This window comes from Macaca mulatta, chromosome X (genome assembly GCF_049350105.2).
Source record: "Macaca mulatta isolate MMU2019108-1 chromosome X, T2T-MMU8v2.0, whole genome shotgun sequence".
Classification (NCBI taxonomy): domain Eukaryota; kingdom Metazoa; phylum Chordata; class Mammalia; order Primates; family Cercopithecidae; genus Macaca; species Macaca mulatta.
Window position 1 is genome coordinate 158,450,157 of NC_133426.1, and position 24,368 is coordinate 158,474,524.

Genomic DNA, 24,368 nt, shown 5'->3' on the forward strand with positions numbered 1-24,368 from the left:
CTGATAATAGGAGTGGGAATTCTTGAACCTTTCAGAACAGCAGTTTGTCAATATGTATCAATTTTTTTAACGTGTCTACTTTCTGAAATAGCAATCTCAATATCCTGTCTGTATCTTAGGCAGATACTTACATAGGAGCAAAATGCTATAGGGAAAAGAAGGGTCTTTACAGCGTTGTTTATAGCATTAAAACACAGAATATAATAGTAGATGATTGTTTAAATAGATTGTGATCCATCTATATGAAGACATTACCAAAAAAGATACTATTTTATTGAGTTTCACAAAGAAATGCTACACTTCCTAGTGACAACAGGGATTATCATCATTGTCAACTATGCTCTGGCCTGACAGGAAGGCTTTTCACTTTTTTTTTAAGTAACCAAAACAAGTAATAATAAATGAAATGTGTGGTGTGTTCATTCTAATTGCTAAAATATTTTACTAAATCTCGTCTACATTTTACTTGGATTATGTGCATTTACTGACATGAAAAACACATTTATAATATAAAATTAAATAAAAATTAGCTTATAAAACAGTATCAATACTATGGCCCCATTTATATAAAAACATATTTATACAGAAAATGCAAAGGGAACTGTCTTAAATACCAAATGTAAAATAATCAGTTAATGTACCAAAATCTTCTAAGATACTTCTGGAAAGTGGAAATAAAAAGTATTTTAATTTCCAATATTTGCTCCTCCATATATTTCTAATTTTCCTGTCATGAACGTGTATCTTCTGTGAGCTCAAGATGAGACCAACAGCAGTTTACCCAAATGAAGTGGGAGTGGGGTCTGATTGGGCAGCCAAGGATTGGTCTCAAGAGTTGATGCCAGGCGGGGCAGTCCCCAGGACAGACGGGGAGGTGAGAGGAGTGAACAGATACAGGGACTTCTCTTGCTTGCTCACTCCGAGGAGGAAATCCCCGCAGCAGCAAGGGCAGGCCCTCAGCCTCTAGGGCCCAGCTGTACAGTGCACAACTTTGGGCTATGAGATATTGCAGCCTTGGCCTCCTCGTGGGGTCTCCTTCCTCTTTTCCCTTAAGTTGGGGTGGGGAAGGGAGGGGAAACCAGGCAGTGGCAGTGGTGGTGGCACCTCTGGAAGCAGGAGGCCAGCTTCTCTGCTCACACATGTAAGGGGTCCAGTGCAGACGTGAGGGGACAGGAGGGTGTGTGAGACCTACAAATGACTCCTCTCCCTCCTTGCTTGCACAGTCCCGGGATCAGGGTCCTGACGGCTGGCAGTACCTGTGCAGCCAGTGCAGGAAAAGTATGTCAATGCCCCTGCGTCACCTTCAACAGAGTAAGCCAGGGATGGGTCCCTGTCTGACCCTGCCCACACTCCCAGGGCTCTGAGCCCTGGCCACGCAGTGGCCCAGGTAAGCCAATGAATGATAGCCAGGAGTGCTCTTGGGGCACAGGGGCAGGGCCCAGGAGGCCCAGACACTCCAACCGCCAGCCACCTCTACTGCTTCTGCCAAAGCCAGGCACTTGACCCCAGCAGCAGTACTCACCCACTGGAGGGAGGGAATTCTTCAGACTGGGGCCAGCCACACCTTGCCTGCCTGTGCCACTTGGACTGGTCCAGCCGGAGGCCTGCCACACATGACCCCAGGACCCCATGGAACAGCCCACCCACCCCCGCAGCCCTACACTCTCTATCCCTTCTGCATCTTACTCTGAACAGCTTTCAGCTTCCCTAACAGGCCATGCTCTCTCATACTTCTGAATTTTTGACATCTCAGTGTTGCCTTTGTCAAGAATACCCTTTTCCCACACTAGTTCCAGATCTCTAAATCCTGTTTGTCCTTCAATTCCATTTCAAATGTTGATTTTTTTTAGGCACCCTTCCCTGATTCTGAGGTGGAAGGAGAACAGGGGGCAGAGGAGATGACAGACTGTGACATCACAAGAGGGAACAGCGTATGTCTAGATAATGAGATAAAAGGACATATATAATTGTGGATTCACACAGACAAGTGTTGCTTGAAAATTAATGTTGAAAGCTTCTATCATTTCATAGCAAAAAAATATTATGTGATATGTGGGCCCCAGCATATACTCCATTTTGATGAACATTCTAAGGTTAGTTGAGATCCAGAATATATCGTTCCTCAGGCCCCTTGAACTGCTCAGGGGTCATTTCAAAATGGACAGACTTAAGGCCACAGAACAAAACTCTAGTTCCATTTGTCAATATCCAAGAGTTAGCCATTGATAAAACCTAGTAGGTTTTGCCAGCCAAGCTTTTTTCTGAGTTACGTGATCCACTTAAGAAAATAATTCCATGGCTACTCCCTGGACATCCTGGCTGTGTGCTTGACATTTTCTGGGATTAGTTAATGTGCCACCTCAGCACGGGCTGAGTTAAGCAATTATTTTAATGCAATCTTTAGGAACAAAGCTCAGCTCTTTGCCCACCATGGCCTCCATCTGCTTTCTTTTCTCATACTCTAACCCTAATTCCCTTCACCTTCTGCACCACTCTCCAAGAGGCAGCAGGCAATTGTGGTTAAGAGGATGGTCTCGGGAGCCAATCTGACAAGTGTTCGTTTTCGTTTTGCCATTGCATAACTGTGACAAGGAGCAAATTACTGAACTTTTATATACCTCAGTTTTCTCATGATAATACTACCTTTGTCACAACATTGCTTTAAAGATTAAATAACTTATAAGAACTTAGAACAGTGACTGGCATGCGGTACAGGTTACAGAAATGTTTGTTAAATAAAATAAGTTAAATACCTGTACTAGACCGGATTATCTCTGTCCCAACAACATGGCCCAGCAGGTCATACTGGTTCAAGCGAGAACCATCCTGTGCCACTTCCACAGATTTGTTCTTTCCGAGAGTCCAAGAATAAACCACTTCAGCTGTTGTATAGGCATCTAAGGCAGAGAAGAGTCAATAAAGAGAAGTTGAAGGAAACAGAGAATGATTACCCTTGATACTAAACTCAAATGAGATTGAAATAAAACTTCCATCTTCAAAGAGTTCTGGGCATGTGGTCTGTCTTCAACTGAAGTACATCCATCCATCCATCCATCCATCCATCCAATAAACTCTCATTGAATAGCTACTGTAGTATATGCTGTGTACATTGAAATGAACTCAAAGTGTTCTCATACTTCAGTGACTGTCTTCTAGACAGTCAATAAACTTTTTCTTCTGTTGGAAAGAAAGGGGAAAGGATGGCTAAAATATTATCTCATGTAGATGTCACAGACTCAAATGCCTACAGGAGCCATAGAGGTTGACATAATTTGGATATTTGGCCCCTGCAATTCTTATGTTAAAATGTGAACCCCAGTGTTGGAAGTGGGGCCCAGTGGGAGGTGTTTGAGTCATGGAGGCAGATCCCTCACAAATGGCTGGATGCCACCCCCCTCCAGTAATGAGTGAATTCTTGCTGTATTACTTCACAGGCAATCTGATTGTTTTAAAGGAGCCTCGCACCTTCTTCTCTCTTTTGCTCCCTCTTTTCATGTGACACACTGGCTTGCTTTGCCTTTCACCATGAATGAAAGCTTTCTGATGTCCTTACAGAAACCAGATGCTGGCTCCATGCTTCTTGTACAGACCCCCATAACCGTGAACCAAATAAAACTCTTTTCTTTGTAATTTACCTAGCTTCAGGTATTCCTTCACAGAAAAGCAAAACAGACCAATACAGAGGTACCTTGAATAACTGAATCAGGCTAGCTGTAAGAAAAATAAACTGGCAGAAAAGTAATACAAACTTAATTAATTATGGGGTGAGCATATCAGAGAAAGCAAAAATTCAAACTAGTGATATTTTAAGTTAAAAAAGAAAAATTCCAAATTAAAATTACAATAATTAATTTTCTTTCATAACTTATTATCATTTTGATATGCAAACAAGACAACTGACACCTTTTCTTTTGCATCAGCATTAATGTCAAGGCTTGCATTTAGAATTCCAATGTCAAGTACAGAATTTGTATAGATTAACAGGGGTGTGAGTAAGGGAAATGGTGAGAAATGAGGTGGGGTTACTTAATGTTAGTCAGTATATTAAAGAAATGAGTTGATTCCTTCCCTGATGTGATTAACTCTTTCCACCGTGGATTTTATATCTAGGGTGAGTACTTGCCCTAACTCAGGCACCCAGGCTCATAAAGGGAAGCTGATCACATACTGTATACCCTTTTCCTTCAAGTTTTGAGCTGCCTGTTGTTCAAGTAAGAGGGGAAGAGGGATTCCTCTACCTCATGGTGGCAACTACTATACCCCTAATATACTCTATTTAAACCTTTTACCACAAAGCAAATAATTTCTGGTGAATCTGCCAATAAACAAATATAAATGCTGGGTCCCTGCAAAACTTTGCAACATTGGATATACATTACACAAGTCTGACATTAACAGCTATTCATGGGTACTAATTGTGATCTGCTTACATTACACTTTTTAAAACTTTTTCAATACACCTAAATAAGTAATTTCCTGCTTTGTTTGTGATGAGTAGCACACTAAAAATTTCTCCAATCACATCAAAATTCTCATTGACATCATGAACAAATATTCATAACTCTATGGTATTTTTTATATCTGTGCTCTCATACGCTGCAAAGGAAAATATCACAGGAAGTTTAACTTTTCCACATAACTTGCCTTGTATATAGTCTCAGTCATTTCTTCAACACAACAACAACAATATTTCTAGTTGGACACATACATTTCTGATGCAATTAATAGACTTTTTTTTACAAGTTTGGTACCTATGAAACATTTTGATGCCTATAAAGGTTTGTTGCTGAATGCATAACCACATTTTCTAGCAATAAAATTTAGTGTATGCATTGAAGCACAAAACCTAACTTTCAATGTTTTTAATTAATATTTTCATTGTGCAGTTCTTCTATATAAAAATCATATGTTTTTTGTAATGAATAGCATAATTTTGATATATGAAGTTTTATGTTTTCAATAGAAGCATGCTTTGTGTGCTTAAAGATGGGAAAATATCTTTTATTTCTATAAGAAAATGTAAACTCTCCCATCTTGTTTAAAGTATAGCCATCTCAGCATGTCTTAATTAAAAAACAAAATTGATAGATATGGTACAAGAACTCTTTCACTTTCCTCATTTCTACTGGGAGCTCTTAATTCTCTTGTAAGTAAAACAAAAGTGCAAGTGAGATGATTACTGGCAATTGATATTAGACTCCCTTTTCAGGGAGTGAGGTGAAAGTGATGGAGGTTATGAGGAAAGGGAAAGCATATCCTCATCTACAAGGGATAGTCACTATTTGGCTTCGACTGATTGAAGCCATGTAGGATTTGAGCCCAGTGTTGTCAATCTTCTGATTTTGTGAAATAATAAGCAAATGTGGAATTTTATGTGACATCTCCCAAATGTAAAATCTTAGCAAATAATTTTAAAAGTTGTAAACAGTGTGTGGATCAAACAAATCACACCTGAAGCTCCCAATTTACAACCTGTGGTCTAGGGACTTTCTCCTATAGATGGCTATGATTCCTTATGATTCCACCTTAAAAACAAAGCATCCTCTTCTACTTATGGGATATCTAGGGCTCTCAGCTTGAATTGTGGACCTTTAAACTATTATCACCAAGAAGAAAGGGAAATCTTCTTAGAACCCTTCTCATACCCTTACCTAAAATTTATACTGATATTATATGAGGCAGTCATAATACTATCAGTGAAATATGAATTCATAAGACCCTTGTGCTCTTATTTTTCCCCAGAGTCTTTTATCTTTAGTACATATGCTTGGGGTACCCCTACTCCTAAGCAGGGAATCATCTGTATATGTCTTCTTACCTTTGCTGTTCAGATGGTTGTAACACTTTTTGTTTAAAGATAGTGCCATGTTCTATCCAATCTACCCAAGATTTTGACAGTGTAAAATCTAAACAGGTTTGTTCATGGAAAGTGTAAGCAATGGAAGATTTTGTTTCCACCCCTAAAAAGGAAAATGAATTTCTTGCTGGAGCTCTTAACTTAAGCTAAGTACCTGGCACAGACAGCCCTGAATATTCACCCTGAAAATCCAAGCAGATCCTAACACAGATGTGACAATAAATTGTGCAGCTATCAGTATCTCAGAAAATTCACTTGGCCAGAGTAGCAACTTACTTTATGCAGAAAGCAATGATTTAATGTCTTTGGCAATAATATATGGGAATAGAGGGATTTGTGGAGAAAAAAATACCCTCTTCTCATAAGATAGAGGGCAAAGCAGGAAAGACATGAGTAACTGTAAGAAGAAAACAAAAACAAATTGAAAATTACTCGATCAAGTGTCTGCTTGGAGCCTGACCTGTACTGGTAAACAAAGTTTGTGAAGGCACAGTGGCCACCATCACATCAGGAAGCCCACAATTTACTTGGGGAGACAGAGAAAGCACAATGGCTGTAGTGCAATTTGGAATATAGGAGTATGCACACTAGTGAAATAAACACAAGTGTTAAGTAAAAACAGAGGTGAGCACTATTACTCCTGCTCAGAGTGGGGTGTTACAGAAGGATTCCTAAAGTAAATGATACTCAGAAGACGACGCCACCTTTAGGAGGTGAAAGAAGGACATTCCTAGCAAAGAACAACATAGTCAAGGCAAAAAGTATGTGAGCACATGGAGTGGTAAAGGAATTAATAGTATCACTGGAGTCACAGGCCAGAAGGAAGCTTAATAAATAGGATAAAATATCCAAGTTAGTCTGGGTACAGTGGCTTATGCTGTAATCCCAGCACCTTGGAAGGCCAATGCAGGAGGATTGCATGGGGCCAAGAGTTTGAGAACAGCCTGGGCAACACAGAAAGAAACCGTCTCTGCAAAAAAAAAAAAAAAAAATTAAAAATTAGCTGGGCATGGTGGCACATGCCTGTAGCCCCAGCTGCTCAGGAGGCTGAGGCAGGAGGATCAATTGAGCCCAGGGGTTCAACGCTACAGTGAGCAATGATCGAGCCACTGCACTCCAACCCAGGCAATAGAGCAAGGCCTTTGTCTCAAAAAAAAAAAAAAAAAAAAAAAAAAGTCTGAATTGCCTACCCTAAGAAATAAGAGTTTTTGCAGTCCTGGATTTCTTGCTTTTATTATATAGTCCCCAGAAGAAACTTCTAATGGGCAAATGGGAACCTCTGTTGGAATATGCACATGTGTGTACACACAACGAGTTGTGGACATGCCTAAAGGAGAAAGATGACATGACCAGATATAAGCTTGGGAAGGATCACCCTGGCTGTCAGAGGGATGGCTGGTGGAAAAGAGTGAAACTGAAGCCAAGACGGTATTTAAAAGGTCATCACAATGCCTTTTGGTGTCAGTGACCCATAGGCATAATATACTAGACAGTGGGTTGAACTGAGTGGGACGGAGCGATTTCAGAAGTAGAAATGATTATAATTTTTGAGTTTTCATGTGGTTAAGAAAGGAAAAAGGACATTTAAAAAAGATTCTACATGATCCTAACATTGTAGCTTTTGCAAGTACATGGATAATGATGGAATTTATTCACCCACTGGGGAACAGAATTCTTCCCAGTTAGGCCTCTTTCTGCTTTCCTTCCTCCATGGATTTGGGCTCCTTTAATTCCTCAGCTTCTCTCCTATAAAACTGCCCCCTCATCTCAATTACAATCATTGAACTTTCATGGAGGAGCTGGGGTAGGGTGGAGGGACTGGTTCCTGAAGAAAGGATATCTACCTGACATTTAGAACTTTTGCACTCGCTGAATGGGCCCCTCAATATATCTCATATGAGTTATAATGGCTAAAGCATCTCCTTGTCTTTAGTTGCTTAGCAAAATGCCTCCTTCTGTTATCTGAGCCTTGGTACGTAACACACCCCAGGAAAAATGGAAGTAACAAACAATCTTGCCATGTTAGCACAAATGAGAATGTATTTCTTTTGAAATATTGTCAGAAACCACTTGCTTGATAAATTGATTTAATCAGTTACCTGTTCAACAAATATCAAGGCATCATATTAGATAGTGAAGACACAGAGGTCATAAATCATTTGAGGCCCCATCACCTCATTGAGCTTACAGTCTAGTGAGAAAAGACAGACAATAAACAAGTAAATAAATAATATAGTAACAGATAGTGGTGCATGCTATAAAGAAAATAAAGTAGAGTTACAGGGTGAGGAAGGGCGTCATTAGATACAGTGATAAGAGAAGATCTCTCTGAGGGTAGTTTCTAATCTAAAATATTTAAAAATGAGAAGGAGTCAGTCATGCAAGAGCTTGATGGAAAACATTTCAGGCCAAAATAATAACAAAACAACTAAACCTCCCAAACTCCCCAAAACCAGCAAATGCAAAGTCTTCTATGTGGTAAAGAGTTCTAGGAACTGGCAGAAGGCCAGTGTAATGGGGAAAGGGATATGATACAAGGTTGAGGAGGTAAGTAACCAGAATACAGGATCTAAACCAAGATACAGAACACAAAGAGTTTTAGTGAAAAGAACTTAAGTTTGGTTTGGACATAGTAAAAATCCAAGGATTCTCCAGATTTCCCAGCACCATATGTTGAAGAGACTGCCCTTCCCTTAGTGTGTATTTTGGTGCTTTTGTCAAAAATCAGTTGGCTGTAAATATGTAGGTTTATTTCTGTATTCTTTATTCCTTTATTTTTTTATTTTTATAGATTTGGAGACTACAAGTGCAGTTTTGTTAAACTGATATATTGTGTAGTGAACAAGTCTGAGCTTTTAGTGTACCCATTGCCCAAATACTAAACACTGCACCCTACAGGTATTTTTTCAATCTTCACCCCCTCATACCCTCCCATTTTTTGGAATCTCCAGTGTGTATTATTCCACTCTTTGTATCCATGTGTATCCATTATTTGGATCCCACTTACAAGTGAGAATATGCAGTAGTTGAGTTTATGAACTATATCATTGAGGATAGTGGCCTCTAGTTCCATCTATGGTGCAGCAGACACATGATTTCATCCTTTTTATGGCTGAGTAGTATTCCATGGTGTCTGTGTATGTGTTTGTGTGTGTACATACATATATGTACCAATTTTCTTTATCCAGTCATCCACTGATGGACATTTAGGTTGATTCCATGACTTTGCTATTGTAAATAGTGCTGTGATAAACATACAACTGCATGTGTCTTTTTATGTTCCATTGTTCTATGTGTCAATTTTTATGCCACTACCATGCTGTTTTGGTTACTATAGCTTCATGGTATATTTTGAAGTCAGGTAGTGTGATGTCCCTAGGTTTATTCATTTTGCTTAGTATAGTTTTGGAGATTTTGGGTCTTTTGTGGTTTCATATGAAGTTTAGAATTTTTTTTCTATTTCAGGAAGCATGTAATTGGTGTTTTGATAGCAATTGTATTGAATGTGTAACTTGCTTTGGGTAGCATGAACATTTTAACAGTATCAGTTCTTCCAATCCATGAACATAAGACCTCTTTCTACTTATTTGTGTCTTATTCTGTTTTTCTAATTTGTGTTTATAGTTTTCATTGTGGAGATCTTTTACCTCCTTGGTTAAATTTATTCCTAGGAATATTATTGTTTTGTAGCTATTGTAAATGGAATCACTTTCTTTTTTCAAATAGTTCACTATTGACATATAGAAATGGTACTGACTTTTGTATGTGGATTTTGTATCCTTCCATGTTGCTTATTTTCTTCATTAATTCTAACAATTTTTTGTTTAGTTCTTTAGGGATATATATACACACACAAACACACACATATACACACATATATGTATGTGTGTATGGATATATATATATTTATTTATATGATTATGTCATCTGCAAATAGGGACAATTTGACTTCCTCCTTTCCAATTTGGATGCCTTTTATTTCTTTCTCTTGCCTAATTGCTCTGGCTAGGACTTCTAGTACTTCTAGGACTTCTCACCAGTAGTTGTGAGAAGTGGTGAGACTGGGTATCCTTGCCTTGTTTCACAGTTTCAGATCTTAGAAAAGAGCTTTCAACCTTTTCCATTCAGTATGATGTTTGCTGTAGGTTTGTCATATATGGCCTTTATTGTGTCGAGGTACATTCTTTTTCTATACCTAATTAGTTAAGAGCTTTCATCATGAAGAGATGTTGAACTTTATTGAATATTTTTTTCTTCATCTACTGAAATGACCATGTGTTTTTTGTCCTTGATTTTGTTGATGTCATGTACCACATTTATTCATTTGCATGTTTTCAACCATTTTTGCATCCCTGGGATGAATCCCATTGCCTCTTCAACATGGTGCTGAGAAAACTGCATGTCCACATGTACAAGAATGAGACTAAACCCTTATCTCTCACTATAAACAATCGAATCAAAATGGATTAATGACTTAAATGTAAAACCCAAAGCTATAAAATTACTAGAAGAAAATGTAGGGGAAATTCTCCATGCCATCAGTCATCTAGGCAAGGTTCTTTTAGATAAGAATCCAAAAGCACAGGCAGTAAAAACAAAAGTAGAAATATGGAATTTTATCAAACTAAAAATCTTCTGTAGAGCAAATGAAACAACCAACAGAGCGAACAGAAAATACACAGAATGGGAAAAATATTTTCAAAGTACACATCTGATAAGGGGTTAATATCCAGTATATATAAGGAACTCAAATAACTCAATATAAAAAAATCTGATTTTAAAAATGGGCAAAAGACCTTAATAGACATCTCTCAAAAGAAGATATACAAATGGCCACCAGGTATATAAAAAATGCCCAGTATCACTAATCATTACAGAGATGTAAATCAAAACCACAATTAGATATCACCTCACCCTGGTTAGAATGACTATTATCAAAAAGACAAAAGAGAACAAGTGCTGGAAAAGATGAGAATAAAGGGGAACTCTTTCTTATACACTGTTGGTGAGAATGCAAATTAGTACTGCCACTATGAAAAAAAGTAAGGCGTTTCCTCAAAAAATTATAAACCAAATTACCATAATATCCAGCAATTCCACTACTGGGTATACACCCAAAATAAATAGAGTATGTTCAAGAGATATCTATACTTCAATTATTATTTTAGCACTGTTCAAAATAGACAAGATGTGGAATCAATCCAAGTGTCCATCAATGAATGAATTAATAAGAAAATGTTATATAAACACACACACACACACACACACACACACACACACACACACACAATGGAATGCTATTCAGCCATAAAAAGAGAATGAAATTCTATTATTTGTGGCAATGTGGATAAAATTGGAAGATATTATGTTAAATGAAGTGAGCAAGGCTCAGAATGACAAATATTGCATTGTATCATTCATATACATAATCTAAAATAGATGATATCATAAAAGTAGAGAGTAGAATGGCGGTTACCTGAGGCTGGGGAAGGAGAAGAGAGAGGGCCTGGAGAGAGCTTGGTTAATGGTGGGAGATTGATTAATGGGTACAAGGTATAGTTGGATAGAAGGAATAAGTTCTGGTGTGCTATTGTGCAGAAGGCTGATTATATTTAAAAAAATATTGTATGATATATTTCAAAATAGCCAGAAAAGAGGATTTTGAATGTTCTCATCACAAACACATGATAAATGTTTGAGATAATGGAAATGTTAAATACCCCAATTTGATCATTACACAATATATATATTTATTGAAACATCTAATTGTACCCAAAAAGTATACACACTTATTTGTCAATTAAAACAAAAATAATTTTTTAAAAATTTAGGCATTCTGATGAATCTGAAAGCTACAGTCCGAGGTTGGTATATATAAAACCAAATGGAAACAGGTACTATATTGGTTTATAACTTAATCAAATAATTGCAATTCTCAAAACTTTTATTATTCACAGTGACAGGACAAGTTATAGCCACTAATTACTAGCAAATTAAGAAAATTTTGAATTTCTAGTGCAGAGTATATATGCTTCTTTATGTATTGAGATGATCGTGTGGTTTTTGTCCATTTTATTAATATGTCATATTATGTTGAATAGTTTTTCGTTGTTGAGCCAACTTTGTATTCCTGGGATAAATCTCACTTAAAACTGATGTATAATCCATTTTATAAGTTGCTTGAATCAGTTGCTAGAGTTTCGTTGAAGATTTTTGTGTCTTATGGCTGTCTTATGATTATAGTCATAAGAAATACTTGTCTATAGTTGTATTTTCTAGTGACCTTTGGTTTTGGTATCAGGGTAACACTAGCCTCGTAGAATGAATTAAGAAATGTTCTTTCCCCTTCTATATTTTGGAAGAATTATTTGTGAAACCCTGGTATTGATTGGTATCAAGTCTTTTTCAAATGTTTTGTACAATTAGATCTAAGCCTGGGCTTTTCTTTGTGAGAAGTTATTAAATCACTAATGTAACCTATTTACTTAGTATAGGGTCAATGAAAACTTATATTTCTCCTTCAGTCAGTTCCATCAGTTTGTATATTTCTATGACTTTTTTTCATTTCATCTCGGTTATATAATTGGTTGGTGTACAGTTGCTCATAGTATTTCCATAAAATCCTGCTTATTTCTGTAAGGCAAGCATGATGTGCCTTCTTTCATGCTTTTAGTAATGTGATTCTATTCTTTTATTTGCTTTGTCTGTCTGGTGAAAGGTTTATCAGTTTTGCTGATCTTTTCAAATAACTTAGATTTTTTGGTTTTCTTTAATTTTTAAAATTCTTTATTTTATTTATTTGTACTCTAATATTTATTATTTTTTCCTTCTGCTTGCTTTGGATTTAGTTTGGTCTTCTTTTTCTAGTCTCTTAAGGTGGAAGTTCAGGTTATTGATTTTAGATTTCTCTTTTAAATATAGGTTTTACAATGATAAATTTCCCTCTAAGCACTTCTTTAAGCTGATGCATCCCATGAGTTTTGGTATGTTATGTCATCATTTTCATTTGTTTCAAAATATTTTCTAATTCCCCTTGTGATTTTTTATTTGGATCAGTCTATTTAAGAGGAGAATGTGTTGTTTGATCTCAACATATTTGTAAATTTTGGGAATTTCCTTTTCTTACTGATTTCTAATTTTGGGTAAGAAAATGTACTTTGTATGATTTCAATACTTTTAAATCTATTGAGTCTTACTGTATGACCTAATATATGGTCTATCTCAGAAAATGTTCCATGTGCACTTGAGAATAATGTACAGTCTGATGTTGTTTGGTGGAACGCTCTATAGATGTTGGTTATGTCTAGTTGGTTTATAGAATTGTTCAAATCTTGTATTTCTGTGTTGATCTGCCTAGTTGTTCTATCTATGTACTGAAAGTGGAATATTGAAATCTCTAATTATTACTGTTAAATTGTCTTATTTTTCCCTTCAGTTCTATCAGTGTTCCTTCATGTATTTTGGGGCTCTGTGTTTAAGTGTGTATTTCTTTATACTTGTTATTTTTCTTTCTGATGGATTGACCTTTTCATCATGACAAAATCTTCAAGGCTTCTACAGAGGAGGGAAGAAGAAGATGGGAATAGGGCTCCCTGGTCTTACTGAGAACTAATCATTTTTCTTGAATAACATTCTTCAGAGTGTTAGGAGACTTTTGTTAAATTCCGAAGTTTGGAGAAAGTTTATTTTGACAATGTATGAAAATTGTCTCCTTGCTTTTATGGAGGAGTGGATTTTAGAAGTTCTAACTCTGTCATTCCAGAATTGCTTCCTCACTAAAGGTTTTCTAAGATTAATTTTAACTGCCCACTTAGGAACTTAAGAATTTAAATCACTCTCCTTCTTGATGTACTTTATTTGGCCTCCAGGACAACACGTTCTGTTTAGATTTTCTCATACGTCACCTGCCTTTGTCTTCACATTTATTAAATTATTCTCTTCTTTCTAGCTTCTAAATGTTACCATGTCTAAAAAGAAAGTCCTTCCTTGATTCTCTTCTTTTCTCTGTATATAGTCATTTCTGTAGTGATCTCATCTAGCTGTATGACTGTAAACATCATCTATGTGGATGACACCTAAATTAAATCTCCAATCCAGATCTCTTTAATGAACACCAAAGTTACATTCCAGATAATCAGCACCCAGGAGTATCATTTGCTTCCCTTTCCAATAACAACCCTCACCAAGGGTAACCACTATCCTGACTAGTGCTTCTCTGTGGAAACTCCTTCCTGACATTGTGTTGAGAAAGATACATATTTTTCTGAATATCAAATCCAGAGAAAAATACTTGAGAAATGAGCAAAAATAGAAAAAAAGTATTATAATGATCTTGTAAGAATTAAAGCTTAACAATAGACATAGAGACTTTACTAGTTTGAAGGAATCTATTGATGTTAACTCAAAACCAAGAGCAGGAAACACTGTCACACTGATTTAAAGTTTTGAAATTCTCAGGTGTCAGAACAGAAGTACAAAGGATTAAAGTGGTCACAACCTGATCAGTTGATTTTGCTTATTATAAGTGTGTTAATGGCCCTTTATGCTGCCGATGGTAATTTTTGAATATTTAATATTAGTAAGTCTATATACATAAGTATACTATACACATAGTATTTTATATGTATAGTATACTGCACACACAGTATTCTAAATGCATAAAATACTATACACCATATGCATAGTATACTATACACAAACCCTGAGAGTGTTCTTCTAATAAATAACAAGTTTAAGAAGCAAAATAAATCCTTAAACTGGCAATTTTGATGAGTGATTCTGTGTAGTGCTGTTTACTTTATTAAGAAATTCAAATGTTGTTATTCAAATACTATCAGTTTGCTATCATTTTCCAGTGTCTGAGTAATCTTTCATATACTACCACTCTTTATGAATACTTCTAAAGTTACTATTAATATTTTTATTTATTAAAAGTTAGAGATCCGTATTATGAATAAAGAGCATTAAGAAGTTTGAAAGTGTTCTATGAATAATGACTTTTAACAGCACATATTAGTTTTGCCTGTTTGTGTATATAGTATAAATAGAATCAGACTATGTATATACTTATGTATTTGGCTTTTGCTCAGCATTGTGGCTGTGACCTCATCCATGTTGAGTGTAATATAATTGTCATTGCTGTATAGTATTTCATTGTGTGACTATGCTACAGCTTTTTATTCCATTCTGATGGACATTAAGGGAGTTTCCAGTGGAGTTTATTACAATTAGCTCTGCTATGGACATTCTTAATATGCCTTTTGGTATACATAAACAATGATGCCTGTTTGGAACTATGCTCAGGACTGGAGATGCAAAGTTATATGATATGCACATGTACAGCACTGTTAAATAGCACCAAACAATTTTCAAAAACCTTGGTACAAATTTACATTCTTATCAGTTGTGCATGAGAGTACAGATTTGCTCAACATCCTCACCAAGAAGTGGTATTTTCTGTCTTTTTTATGTTAGTCATTCTAATGGGTGTGTACTGGTAGCCTTTGGATTTTATTTTGCATTTCTCTGCTGACTAATACAATCAGCACTGTGTGTGTGTGTCTGTTTGTGCCTGTGTGCATGTGCATGTGCGTGCCTGCTGTCTGTGTGTGTTTGTGAGCTTGGGAAACTGTTTTAACAAGTGCCCATTAGAGACTTTGGCCTTTTTTCTATCAAGGTTTCAGATACTTTTTATATAGATTTGTAGGATGCCTTATGCTTTTGAGTCCTTTGTTATGCATATGCAACGCAAATACTTTCTCCCTCTCTGTGGCTTCTACTCCCTCCCTTAATGATCTTCTAATAAAGAAAATTTCTTAATTTTTAATATATTTTAAGTCATTCTATTTTACCTTTATGGATAATGATAATCTATGTCCTGTGTAAGCAACCTCTACCTTTTCCAAGATCATGGAGACATTCTCTTATGCTTTCTTCTATTAATAAAAGCTGGATTGTTTTACCTTTCACTCTTTCACATTTAGATCTGCAAACCATCTGGAATTTATTTTTGCTTATCATGTGACATAAGAGTCAAGATGAATCTCTCTCTCTCTCTGCCTCTCTCTCTCTCTCTCTCGTTCTCTCATTCTCTCTCTCTTCTATTCTGTTCCATGAGTATATTTGTCTACTTTGCAGCAATAATACCTTTTCTAAATTACTGTAACTTCAAAATACCTCTAGGTATCTGATATCAGATTAGATTTTAATGTAAATTTCCCAGCTTTATTATTCTTTAAGATCACCTTAACTATTCTTGTTACTTTAAATATTTCCATATAAACTTTAGAATAAGAAATGTTTTCATTCTATTTATGCTGCTTCATGTTTATATGATTTCTTGAGTATTAGGGCTGATAATTTTCATCAGTTTTAAAGTGTTTGGCCTTTACTTAATTATTGCTTTTGCTCCTTTATCTGCCTGTTTATCCTCTGCAAATTACACATTGTAATTTCTTTTATTAACTTTTATTTTAAGTTCAGGGGTACATATGCAGGATGTGCAGATTTGTTACATAGGTAAACCTGTGTCATGGGGGTTTGCTGTACAGATTATTTCGTCACCCAGGTAATTAAGACTAGTACCCATTAGTTATTTTTCCTGATCTTCTCTCTCCTCCCACCCTCCAAAAAGCTCCAGTGTGTGTTGTTCCCCTCTGTGTGTCCATGTGTTCTCATCATTTAGCTCCTACTTATAAGTGAGAACTTGCGGTATTTGGTTTTCTGTTCCTGTGTTAGCTTGCTAAGGATAATGGCCTCCAGCTCCAAGCATGTTCCTGCAAAGGACAAGATCTCATTCTTTTTTGGTGGCTGCAGAGTATTCCATGGTGTATATGTACTATATTTTCTTTATCCAGTCTATTATTGATGGGCATTTAGGTTGATTCTATGCTTTTGCTATTGTGAGTAGTGCTGTGATGAACATACATGTGCATGCGTCTTTATAATAGGATGATTTATATTCCCTTACTGTGACCCACATGCTTTTTACTTGTTTCTGTATTTATCTTTCTATCCTTCAGTTCTGCTTTTTTTCTATTTATCAGTTTTTCAGTCATCTGATGCTGCCTTCTGCTTGTCAAATCTATCCATTGAATTCTGAATTTTAGATATTGTACTTCTCTGTAATTCTAATTTATTCTTCTTTATAGGTTCCAATTTTCTGTTAAAATTATACAGGTATTTGACCTGCTTTAGTAATCATTTCCCTTTTTTCTTGAATATATTAGCCATAGCTTTCTAAAGTCCTTATCTACAAACTCTGACATCTAAATCACCTGTAGGTCTGTTTATATATTTTGGTTTTTGGCTTTGGTTTTAAAACTTGGTTTTAGGTCTCATGGTCCTGCCTTTCATATGACTATTGATTTTTCATTGAATTCCATACATTGTGTATAAAATTGTAGTATTTTCAAAGAGAAGTCTCTTTTCCACCATAGAGGCTTCATTATTTACTTTGCTATACAGATAGTATGGGAGAATTATTACCTTAATCTCATAACGGACTTGTGCTGGGTTATAGTTTTTACTAAATCTAGTCTGTCTTTGCTATTGCCTTGTTCCTAGGATATAGCTCTCTAGGATTTTAAACTAGTAGTTTAGCATGGCTTCTTTTTTTTAGTATTGGAAGACTGCAGAAAAGGAAGCTCTCCTTTTCAACGTTTTTCGTATTAGCTTTTGTCCTCATGCTCCGTGCAAATTCAAAATTCACCAATTATATTGAGAGGGAGATCAGCCATTAATTTGACATGTTTCAGATATTTCCTTTGTGTCACCCTAGCCCTGTGTGATCATCAAATCATTGCTGTTTCTTCTCATCCACCAGTATGAGCCCTATGCCCGGTAAGCTGCTATCCAAGGCCAGAATTGGCAAATGCTCCCAGAGATGAAAAAGTTGTAGGTTACAACTTCATCTATGAGAGGCTCTCCCCTATCTCCAGAATTTTAGGCACTTCAAGCTTCACTGAGCTTTACGGTTTTATGGTTCTAGGTTTTATAGTTGTTAATGAAGGGAACACTGTTCACCAATAAACAACTCTGTCCTACCCAGAAATATTGTAGTCACCTCCTACCTGGGCTCCACATGGTTTGATCCCTCTTCTACTTACATCATTTAAAAATTTTCGGGAGGCTGAGACGGGCGGATCACGACGTCAGGAGATCGAGACCATCCTGGCTAACACGGTGAAACCCCGTCTCCACTAAAAAATACAAAAAACTAGCCAGGGGAGGTGGCGGGCGCCTGTAGTCCCAGCTACTGGGGAGGCTGAGGCGGGAGAATGCCGTAAACCTGGGAGGCGGAGCTTGCAGTGAGCTGAGATCTGGCCACTGCACTCCAGCCTGGGTGACAGAGCAAGACTCCGTCTCAAAAAAAGAAAAAAAAAATTTCCTAGTAATTATTTTAAGACATGAGTCAGATAATGCCATTCTTTTGTCTAAAATATTCTAATTGTTCTTCATTTTTCCTTAGAATATAATTCAAAGCCCTTTAATGGCCTATAAGACTTCAGATTACCTGCCCCCCACTTTGGTCTCATCCTCTTTTCCTGCTCTCCCCTTCCTGACTTTGGCCAGCCACACTGGCTGAACAAGTCATCCACTTTTCTGACATAAGGTATTTTTCCTGGTTGTTCCTTCTACTCAGAGCACTATATATACATATATATACACACACACACATATATACACATATATATGTACATATATACACATATATATGTACATATAGATACACATATATATGTACATATAGATACACATATATATGTACATATAGATACACATATATATGTACATATAGATACATATATACACATATATACATATATACCTATGCATTGATAAGCTTTCTATTTTCTTAATATTTCTGCTTGAATGTTACTTTTAAAAAATTAGGGTGACACTAATCACCGTATTTTCAATTTCATGGTAACACAAATCTCCACCTAGGAATGAATGTTTCCCCTAATTCTGCAGTACTTTTATGTTTTCCCATGTTGCTTCTCACATTAAAACATGCTTTATGCTTTACCCTTTAATCCATTATTTTATCTTTCACTATCACTCTTCTCTATATAATATAAGCTCCACAAGGGCAAGGGTTTTGTTTTATTCGTGGATGCATTCCAAGCTCCTAGAATACAACCTAGCACACAGAAGATAGTCTATAAAGATTTGAAAAACTAATGATTGAGCAAACATGTTGAACTTAATTATTTGGGTCTTTTCAAATGCACTTTCTGTTTCAAAACACAGCTAAATTTAATTTTGACGTGATCAACACAGATTTTGATATATTACTCTGATGACTCTGTGCAGCACACCAACATGGCACAAGTATACATATGTAACAAACCTGCACGTTATGCACATGTACCCTACAACTTAAAGTACAATAATAATAAATAAATTTAAAAAAAAACTCACTCAAATTCTATGCAATGTTGATTTTTCTAATTCATTTGAAAATGGACTATATATTTACTACTTTCTCTGTAAAATTTACAGCTACTGGAAAAGGTAATACTTTCAAAAGTGAGCAAATCTTCAGAGTCTCTTCCCGCCTATCATACACTGTTAAGAATTGGATAGAAGTATATGAAGATGCAGGTAGAATATGCACTTCAAAAAATATAACCACATTCTGTTTGACATATCCTGTCCTTAGGTAGCTGTGACTATATTTTATATCACTTCTGTCTTGCTCTCTCCTTTGGGCAATTTAGGAAACAGACATTAATGTTTCAATCTAGTGGCAGAGAAATTAGTCTGAAATGGTAAAATAAAGTTTGCTTCTTAGAAAGAAAACTCTTGTTAAAGGCTTAGTCTCCTCCTCCCGATTACTTAGTACTACTCAACCCCACTCTCTGACCCACCCCAATATCAGCCCGGATTAAAAGCCTCAGCTTTAGGAACTTGTAGCGGACAGAATAGACTATGTTACGTTTCTTTTGGAAGATCAGGCAAAAAAAAAAAAAAAAAACAAAAGAGAGAGAGAGAAAAAAAATACATACAGCTTCCAAACTTCAGTGGGCAGGCATGTACATCCATGGGAAAATCTTCCAAATGCATGGGACACTCGGCATGAATTGTTAACCTAAAAGAAGGGCAAACAGAAAATGAAATTAAGCTAAAATAAATGTTATTAAACACAGGGTTGTATTCTCACTCAGCAGCAATGGAGTGTTCCTAAGAATAACGAGATTTTTGTTTGTTTAGGTTCACTGAGATTCAAGTCTTTATGAACACAAAGGATGGATAAAATGAACTAGATAGCCTCTCAAAGAGGCATTAAGTATTCATATTTTTGGATCATATCTGAATCCCATCCTGTCACCTTTGAAAAACAGATATATCTTTTCTACCCTAACTGTATTTCCTTAGACACCCCCCAAGAAGCCTGGAAACACCAGGTTCTGACTCATTCACTCCTGATCGCAGTTTAATTATTTCTGAAATATTTCTTCTCAGCAGGCGATTCTGTGAGTTAACCAATTTAAAGATTGCACTGAAGAGAAGAGGTATGTAGAAAGAATATCTTTACCCTGATCATTAACAGACGAAAAAGATAATTCTGCTGCTCACAGGAACACACACACACACATACACCACACACACACGCACACACACACACACGAAAACTGACCACTCCAGGAAAAAATACAAAGGTGATGGAGGACATCAGAAACCTCAGAGGTCAAGTCTAAAGAGCTCATACTCTGTTAACAGAGGCAACATTTGGAAAAGATGCTGGAAGGATTGCTCGGTGGAAATCTGAATGGTATATGACATGTTTACATACTCACTCCCCTGCAATAGTCTCCCTGAATAGTCTATTTCAAGGTTTTCCCTTCTGATTTTTAAATTTTTTTTCAAGACTTAACTTTCCTTGGGCTAGATAGTAGCCTCCTATGTAGAAATGGGGCTCACGCAGCAAAAATTTAGAGTTGCTTGGAAGCTAGCTCTCATGAGCTACTTCTAACTAGCTGTTATACTTACTGGTTATATTGGACTCAACCCCCACCATCCTTTTGGAGTTCTAATAAGTTGAGAAACTGATTATCAATTATAATGTCACCCATTCCCCCAATGGCTTCTTCCCTTAGATAGGTACTCCTGCTGATAATTTTCAGGGCCCAAGTACTCCTTAGGACCAGAAATCTTGCCTAATAAAACATCAATATATGAGACTGAAAAGAATACGCCTCACTTCTATGCAATTACCAAAGAAGCCTGTAGGGAAGTGTTTTGTTGAGGCAACAAGTAAAGAAGTGCCTGAAAGGGATCCCATGTGTGGGGTCTCCATTTCTCACTCTTCACATCACAGTGCTACTGTAACAGTGTTAGGAAGCAAGATCTTAACAAGATATCCACAGGCTATTGCTGCTTAACATGATTTTTCTTTGGTTAATGAGAGTGAGATACCAGGAGATATGTCTTGTCAAATTACAGACATCCATGTGTCTATGAAGGCATAGAACGTTCAATGTATAATTGTTATCATTATGATGATCATTGATAATAACCTATGAGATGCTCACAGCATGTTACAACTTCTAAAGAACATTCCCATCAGTAATTCCACTCAGGCCTACCATAACATTTGTGATGTAAGGACCCTGGTTGCCTGGAACTAAGTATTCTATTTACCTCATTTGCTCCCCATAGTGACCCTGTGAGGGACATATTGCAGACATTATTATCATCTTCATTTCATAAATAAGAATTCATGGTGTTAAATTGAGTTTCTCAAGTCACACAACCTGGTGAGCTGCAGTGCAATCTGGTGTTCTTTCTACACTAACAATTTTCCATTCATCTGAGGGTAACGGTCTCCTCAGGCCCTCAGTAATCTTTAAGTCATATGAGAGATGCTCTAGTTATCTTTGGTTATCTTTGAGCAAGTATGTTCTATATATAAGGTAGTCATGGGAAGATACTAAGAAAAGAAGGAAGAACCAGAGGCACGAGCCACAGTTGTTGCCCTCATAGTGACCACTGCTATAGGAAGAGAAAGCTAACCCTCACATATGCAGTTAACCATTGACACAGGGCAGGAGTTGAGTACATTAGCCTGAATACAGTCAGAATGCTTTCTATTGCAGAAAAAACTTGAAGGGATATTGAACATCGTAGCTATGGGAAGGGAGATAAGGAGGGTAAGAAGGTCAGACAGCGTTGACATGTTTAAGAATCAATGAAAAGAGCATAACATAATTTGGTTTGTGAAGTACCTTGCACCTACAAACATTTGCTTTTTCTCTCTCCTCTGTGCTTAGGTGGGTTGAGGAAGAAGTGGATGGGAATAAAGATAGAAAAGTTTTAAATCAGTTTTGCCCCTAATCAGAAATCACTGCCTTTGCATCCTGCTTTGATAGTCTATTTGTTGTGGTCTTATTCTCCATGTCCCCAGAACTGCTGGCTAGACATAAAGTAATTTCCCCTTGGCATTACTCGTAAGAGGCAGTGTCTTGGAAATAATAATATAAGTGGAGAAAAGGAACACAATTTTCTTTATTAAACTCTCATGGAATCTTTTCAGTATCCAACACAAGGAGCATGTTTTTCAGTGAAATACATTTCTCTTGTGTCTGGTTCTTTGAGTCATGAAACCCCTTTTGTGCCTTAAGAATAAGGTCAGACTGGTGGAGTATTGCAGGCTAGCTTCAGAGTTCAGCTTTTGTCCCAGACACTTCGGAAATTTTGTAAATATCCAAGGCAACTTTAGTTCCCTCACTTTTAAAAAGGAATAGAGACAATATCCTCTTCCCCTACATAACCCATCTATCCATTCAACATTTATCCATTTAACAATATCAGGGATTTATAGGGTGGTGGGAGGCACAAATTAGAAAAAAAGAAATCAAAGGCTTTATCTACTCCAGAGGATTATCACTATCATCATTATTATCTTTACTATATATAGAAAATAATTTCAAAGAGAAAGCTGGGGCAGAATCAGAGCCTTTAAGTGACATGGTTGCCTCTGACTTCAGATCAGCAAAATAAACAAGCCCTGTAAAAATTTCATGTCCTCTCTCCTTTTCCAACCTTTCTCCCTCTTCATGGATTCGTTTGTGAAGCTCTACTAAATCTGGTTGTATTTTTGCTAGCAGTTTTCAGTGAGCTTTTCAAAAAAGGTCAGAATCCCCTGAAAATGTGGCATTCAGATCACAGAACTATAGTCGTAATACAGGGGTTGGCCTGCTTTGCTTTTTATGCGAAGACCAGATACAAAGTAAGAGGCAATCCAGGAAGCCCCTTCTTTGGGAGACGAGGATACAAATGAAGATCTGATGACATTTTTAGTCCTTCACCTGCACCCTTCTCCCCCACATACATACTTCAGTTGTTACCCTCATTTTACCATGCTTTGCCAATCCTGACTCTCTTTTCACCTCCCCCCTCCACCTTTGCTGCAAAACAGTTGCTTTTTATCCCATCACACTAAGTTAAAGTTACATTGTTGCAACAGCCTCCTAGGTTATCTCTGCTTTTCCCCTTCCCTCTTAGAGTATATTCTATATAACAGCCTTCCAGTGTTTGCCGACCTATTACAGAGTAAAAACCAAAGTCCTTATCAAAGCTTACAGTGTCTGATATAATCTTGTCTTCCACCTTCCCCTTCACTCTGCTTCAGCTCTGTCAACATGCCTGTCTCTCTTACATCATGGCCTTTCCACTCACTATGCTCTCTGCCTAGGATGTTCTTCTTTTGAATACCTGGATAATTGATTTCTGCATTTCTTTCAAGTTTTGCTTAATTAGCATTTTCTAAATGGGGCTTACTCTGATCTCCACTGAGTTTACTACCTTCCCTATAGGTAGTAAACCTCATCATGCTTTCTTTTTTCATAACCCCTAAAATACAATGCACCTTCTAATTTATGTTTTCTATTTATCATCTATTTTCTTTCCTTCCTTTCTATAAGGTTATGGATTTTTAATCTTATTTTTTCTTTAATGTGTGCTAACATCCTAGTTAAGTATCTAGCACATTGTAGGTATTCAATGAATATCAACTCAATGAATGATTTACTGAGTGACTTTTCTTTCCTAAAGTCACACATTTCTCTTGGAGTCTGCAGAGAGGAGGTGTAGGCTGGGCAAGATAAGGTTTAAGTATTGCTAGGGTTCTAGGCAAAATCATGTCTTAATATGATTCATTAATAGCATCATATCTCAATTTATTCACTTCAATGGGCATATAGTTTACTTCCTAGAATTTCAGAGCTACAAGAGCCTTATAGAAAGCATCTAGTTTTATCCCCTTATATATTTATGTATGAGAAAGCAGAAGGAACATGTCTTGCCCCAAATCACTCAACATAGTCTGGGAGCTGACTAAAAGTTTCCTGATTCACTGGTGTAGTCAACAAAAGATCCCCAGTGGATGCCCAAAACCACAGATAGTATTGAACTCTCTATATACTATATTTTTGCTTATATATACATACATATGATAAAGTTTAATTTATTTATAAGTTAGGCACAATACTCTTGCACTTTGGGA

General features: G+C 36.6%; 1 protein-coding gene across 1 annotated transcript in view; it reads right to left on the reverse strand.

Annotated features, from left to right (window-relative positions):
- GABRA3 (gamma-aminobutyric acid type A receptor subunit alpha3) overlaps nt 1-24,368 on the reverse strand; it is a 285,447-nt gene that overhangs the window by 37,550 nt on the left and 223,529 nt on the right. The window contains exons 6-7 of the mRNA XM_028841928.2: nt 19,870-19,952; nt 2,754-2,897 (exon numbers count right to left, since the gene is read on the reverse strand). Of these exons, the coding sequence (XP_028697761.1) occupies nt 2,754-2,897; nt 19,870-19,952 (227 nt within the window). The remainder of the gene's footprint in view (nt 1-2,753; nt 2,898-19,869; nt 19,953-24,368) is intronic.